This window comes from Geospiza fortis, unplaced genomic scaffold (genome assembly GCF_000277835.1).
Source record: "Geospiza fortis unplaced genomic scaffold, GeoFor_1.0 scaffold121, whole genome shotgun sequence".
NCBI lineage: Eukaryota > Metazoa > Chordata > Aves > Passeriformes > Thraupidae > Geospiza > Geospiza fortis.
The window spans coordinates 883,838-889,837 of NW_005054346.1; the positions used below are offsets into that span (position 1 = coordinate 883,838).

Here is a 6,000-nt window from a genome sequence, read left to right on the forward strand (position 1 = left end):
ATGAGAGCTTGTCTGCTAATTCCATCTGGATCAGGGGGGATGATAACAAACAACCCTTTTCCTCACCCTGCTTTTGTTGACCTGTTTCTCCTGTGGACACCTCGTGTTCATACTTGGCTGACTGCTAGGCTCGGGTGGCCCAAACAGTGACTTTTTTGTTTTTAGCTTGGTTCCTCTGGATTAAATCCTGACTTCACTGAAGTCAACTCTAAAATGCCCACTGACTTCAGCCAGGCCTTGATTTCACTACTTGAGTTTAGCTGTCTCACTGTCGTCGGAGCTGTAATTGAGAGTTGCTTTACTTGGCAACTGCCTGTGGGGGTTAACATGCTTGCCTGCTCTTTTGTTTTGGTTTGGTTTTTTGCCTAGTCCATCCCCCATGCCTAGGACTTCAGATAAATTTGCAGTGTTTTTCATTGCAGAGCTTACTTTTGACCACTGAAATCCTCAGCTCCTGAGCCAAGAGAATTTTTATGTGCTTTGTTCTTTTCAGACTTGTGCCTTGTGGCTGGTGCTAAGGTGCTCCTTGCTGATGTCCTTTATAGGAGTAATATTTAAAAGCAAATAACTATTAAAAAGTTTTAGGACTTAACATATATTTTTTGCATATTTAAGGCATGCCATATAATCTGTACTCCCAAATGAAATTGGGGAGCATTAGGACATTCATTTGCAATAGGCAAGAGCTGAAGCCTTGCTTAGAGCCAAAATTCTACTCTTTTATCTGCAGTTTAGAACCCATGTACCGTCTGTCTTGCCTTTTTTTCATCCAGGCAGAAATCTTACAGCAGTATAAAGGGAGAAGACTTATGCCTATGTGAAAGAAAAAACTGAGTTGAGGCCTCTTTCTTTTTGTTTCTTTACTCTGGGTCTACTAGAAGAAAGAGTATTCATGATTTCCTGTATCAGCCTGCCTCAGGTTTTCTCTCTAGAGCAGAGTTTGGGAAGGTGCTCAACTGTACCTCTAGCCTCTTCATTTTTCCAGGTCCCCACCTCCACAGCCATGCAGCAATGCAGGCAGGAAGGGGGGTGGAGGGGAATGCCATTGACAGCTGCTGCCCTGGGGCTCCTGGCTCTGCTTCATCTGCAAAGCCCCTGAGGAGGCTGGAGAATTTCCTGGAGCTCTTTCCTCCTGCCTGCTCCAGCACCAGCATCTAGCAAAGGCTTTGCTTACCAACTTCCTTACCTTCCAGATCCTGGAAGTCCTCTTGTGTCACTGTCCCTTCCCACTTCCTTGAGTACCTTAGACTTGGGAGAAGGGAGCATCAAGGTTTGATGAGTGAAGGCTTTGGGGATGAGAGCAAGTGTGAGAGTAAGTCCCAGGAGATGAAAGGCTCTTCATAGCATGGAGGTTTGGAAAAGGGCATGTCGTTGCCAAGTTGTCTTCACTCAAGTGGCATCCTCCTACTGCTGCTTTTGATCACCTCCTGCTCTGTCTGAGATGGAGAGTTGGATCAGACTGCTAAGGGAAATTTAGACTAGAAATTTAATGCTTGATTTACTTAAACTTTCTCTGAGCCATATTTAATCAGCATTTCAGAAGTCCTTAAACAGACAACAAATAGGGGTTGTTGATACCAAGCCATCCACAGCAAGAGTTTCCCCTTGGAAATGAGGTGTCGAGATTTGTCATTCGAACTGCTTTAATTGTAACATGAAACAGAAGAATCAAGTAAGCATCAGGGAAAAACAAGCAAACAGGTTTAGCTCAGCAGTTAGAAGGTCTGGCAGAAGGAATTGAGGTTAATTAATGACAACAGTTGAAAAATAATTACTTAGATGGTAGAAAATATGCTGTCATTTGTATATAGGGAGGTCTTGAAGTTTTGCCAATACATTAATTTCTGGGCCCACTCCTACCTTGAAACCTTGTTGAATATTGTCTAAAGAAAAATCCAACCAGGAAATGAACTTAGATTAACAGTAATTTTCAAATGAATGTTACTAATTCACACATAGTAAATCCAGTTCAAATATTGTTGGTTTCTGAACAATGAGTTATCACTGAATGCCACAGTGAAACCTAAGAATATTGTATCACTTTTCCATTACTTTGGCTATAATTATTTTTAAATGGTAGTTCGTGTTGGGACAACCTTATAATTAAAACTAAGAGACAGAGGCTGAATTGTGTGCATTTCCTCAGTATTTTGCCTGCTGATATTTGCTTGCTCATTGCCTTACAAATTGAGGGAAAAATCACTGACACTGGGCAGCAAGTCATTCACTGATCAGACTTTGGATTATTTTATAACTAAATTTAGAAGTGAGAGAATAATGTGGTGTGTAATGGATTTGTCTGCCAGTGCAGATTAATGATTCTGCTATGTTTTTCCCAGTTCAGGAGATTGCTTCAGGAATAGTTCCTGTCTCTTAGGTGCTTATTTGTTAAGAACTAAATTAATGTTTAATTACCTTTGAAAAATCATCATTGCACTTAATACTGCTAGTTTTCTTTATCCACTTCTAATTCTTAAAAAAAAAAACCATTCTTGGAGCTGTGTGATTTTCATGTAGGAATAATATACAATGCAATTTTCATTTATGTCATTAATGGGTAGATGGCAGGAGAGCTTGGCTATGCTATGCTTCATTAAATTCATATAAAGTTGCTAATCTACCTCTGTGTAATGTCGTGAATATATGGAAAAGTTTGCCTCTGGCAGGAAAGGAAAAAAGGAATAATGCAACTTCCTGTTCATGTATAAATTTCTTTTGCAGTTATTGGAAACGCAGTTTTGAATTTAACCTTTCCCTGGCGAACTTCAGTTTTCAGTGTGCTCTTAGACTGCCATTACCTTATTAATTTGTGCATGCTCTCAATATTTGTTCTGTCAGGCAGTAGTAGGTATATGTTAAAATGGCTGTTAATTAAGTGATTTTATTTTCCATCCCTGTTTGAATATGAACAAATAGATTTGCTGTCACTAACTGATTTAGGTGCATTGTGGACAGGCATCAAGACAGAAGGTGGATTGGCACAGTCACAGTCACCTGGACAAACAGGATTTCTCAGCTACGGTGCCAGCTTTAGCACACCTCAACCTGGACAGGCTCCCTATAGCTACCAGATGCAAGGTCTGTATCTGTATAAACAGATATTACCATTAATTAGATACAGCTAATGCTGTGGTGGGGTTTTTCCTCCTTATTTTGTTGTATTCCTAAAATAAAAATGAATGTTTGCTTGAGCTCTTAACTCTGATTTTATTGCAGTTGTTGATGAAATGATGATTGCCTTTGCTGAGAGAGCAACAGGCCAGCTCTCAGCAGTTTAGAAGACCCCTTGCTTCATTAAATTTTAAATAGTGAAATATTCTAGTGTTGTTACAGTCAAAAAAATGGATCTCTGAATAGTAATTGTTTAGCAAATAGTGAATGAGACGAAGCTAGTCCTGTAAAACGTGACAGGATTATGAATTTAGGAAGTGCCAAATATAATTTGACACCTGAGCATGTTCGAGGAGGGAGAAGAAGATAAAAATACCTACTGCAGCTGTGGAGGTAGCTAAGTAATGATTGAAGTCTGTTTCTTTGAAGTCTATTTAAAAGCTGTAGGTCTTTGTATGTGCAGGCTATTATTATCAATTATATTTTTTAGCTGTACTTGCCTGTTTAGTTTACTTAATGTCTTTCCACCTTGTTCCCCCAATTCCTTTTCCCTCTTCTGTATTGAGAAGTCACTAGTTGTGCCTGGTTCAGGGTTGTTCACACTTAACAGATATTTTAAAAAATCTTTTTTTTACCAGAAATAGTTATTTTGGGATGTCTGCTGCAGGCCATTTCACCCCTGAATTTGGCAGTAGATATCAGGTGTGTTGTGATTTTGGAATTGTTGAAATAAGTCTTCAATCACAGAAATGGACCACATTTTTTTATAAGTTTTGCACTTTTGTATATTATCAAGCTCAGTCTAAACTGTGTGCCACCAAGTAAACACTCCATGAAATGTCTTGAGGCAAAAGTGCTTTCAGAGACTAAGTGAATAAGATTTTGCTTTTGTTCCACAGCTTTAAGGGTATTGATCCTGTACTTTGCCCAGACACAAGAGAGATGTTTTTTGTTGCATTTTTTTAATCTCCTTTTGAACCGTATGTTGAGTAGTTCCATAGGGCAGAAGTGACCATCTGACATCTCAAATATTGCTGATCTATAGTGTGCTCTGCCAAGCAAGAGGGACAGGACCAGAGTAGCGCATGGATTTTCATCTACATGCTGAGTAGTGATGATCTTCTCATCAAAGTAAATATAAGCAAACAAGGTTACTGGTTTTGCTTTCTGCAGGCAGCTACACAAAAGAACTCAAACAAACACACCTCCACACCCACCTTCCCCCCTCCAAAAATCCTACCTCTCTGTAGGAGAAAGCTCAAAATGCTTGCCAGCAGCAGCTAAAATGAACTTCTGAATCAACATTTCAGCTTTTAAGGAACTGATAATTCACAGTTGCTAGGAAATAGTGTGATTGAAAAATCATGTCTGGGCTGCCTATAATTTCTATTGCAGTAGTGCCTTCATGCCACAGTCATATACTGGGATCCTGTTGTGTTAACTTCTACAGGCAAATAAAAATATAGTCCATAGAAGCTGGAGGCTAAATTTAACCCACCGACCAGAAGAGCCTAATGAAACTATAAAGCTGACACAGCTTATGTATAATAAACAATTGGCACCCCATGCTGGTTATCTAACAGCTCTAAAGGTGTTTTTTGAAAGATCTCAAGCAGAGGGATGTCAATAAAAAGGGATTTTAGGGAGGACAGGGAAATAGTTTTGCAGATGTCTATGGGAAACTCATTCAACAGAGGGAGGGAAGAGGGAGCAGCAAAGGATAATGTAGAGAGTGCTTGGAAAATTTTAAGTGAAAGCTGTAAGTAATGTGAATGCTGGCATTAGTAGTGCAAAGCCTAGACTCTGTCAATAGGCTACATAGAGTCTGCCATAAAGGACATTGCTTTTTTTTTCCTTTGCTATATGCAAAATTTGTATAAGATCAGAATTTTCAAGCTCAGCAAAGGGTGACAGTTGTCAAGAGATGGAACAGTAACTTCTTGGAAAGCATTTCATCTGTATACTTTGAGAGGCAAGGATCTTAAAATATTCTGCAAAAAGAAATATGTTAAAGATGACCCAGTTGGGAAGCTCTAATAGGAAAATAATCAGAAGCATTGATTTAATGATGGAATTGTCTACAGGGCTTAGAGGGGAGGGGGGTCTTACTCTGGGTTGTGCTCTAGCTGTGCTGTGCTTGGGCTGAGAGCTGCCCACCTGTGGAAGTCAATGGATCACTGACAGTCGGGCTTGGGCAGAAGAGCCACAGGTCAGACTTGGAGCATCCCTGTGGTGTGTATGTCCTTTCTGTTGTGCTCATAAACAGCACAATCTGTGGGTGAGGGAAGGACTGGGCTTCTACAGAAACCTAAGAGACCATAAGATTGGAAATAAGGAGAATATTTCAAATGAAAGGACTGGAGGAGTTGTTAGTTGCTAAGTAGAAAAGAATCACATTTCTGAACAGGTCTTTCTTGCAGTTAAATGTTTGACAATATATGTCTGTACTACACATGAGAATATATGTTTTTGTAATATTTTCATTAAGTAAACTTGTGTATTTAAAACAACTCTAAATTGACTTAATTCTTCCTTTTGATTGAACAGCTGTTGAAAGTAAACAGGAACATTTGTTTCTCTTTCCTGATTTGATTTCAGAAGGAGAACCTATTCATAATTTCAACTATTATTTAAGGACAAAATTGAGTCTCATGACAGAAGACGGGGTTACTGCTGCTGCTGTTCAGTTGTTTGTGCAGAAACCTCCAGAGAGGAAAATGAGTTTATTCTCCCTTTTCCCTCTAGCAGTATATGGGCAGGCTGCAGCCCCAGCCTTGTCATAGCCTGCAATAGCTGTTCTTCATCTCCTGCGTGCAGCTGCTGAGCTGCTAAATGGAGATAATGGATCCCACAACCTACTCCGCAGCCGAGCGTTACATGACAGCGGCT

The 6,000-nt window shown here is 39.7% G+C and overlaps 1 protein-coding gene across 10 annotated transcripts in view; it reads left to right on the plus strand.

Moving 5' to 3' along the window:
• Positions 1 to 6,000, plus strand: part of EYA1 (EYA transcriptional coactivator and phosphatase 1) — a 144,816-nt gene that overhangs the window by 78,453 nt on the left and 60,363 nt on the right. For 6 of the 10 annotated variants that reach the window (XM_031058630.1, XM_031058631.1, XM_014307859.2 and 3 more), the window contains one exon: positions 2,941 to 3,078. In XM_031058630.1, coding sequence (XP_030914490.1) covers positions 2,941 to 3,078 — 138 coding nt within the window. The remainder of the gene's footprint in view (positions 1 to 2,940; positions 3,079 to 6,000) is intronic. The other 4 variants (XM_031058632.1, XM_031058633.1, XM_014307860.2 and 1 more) reach the window with 1 other exon arrangement.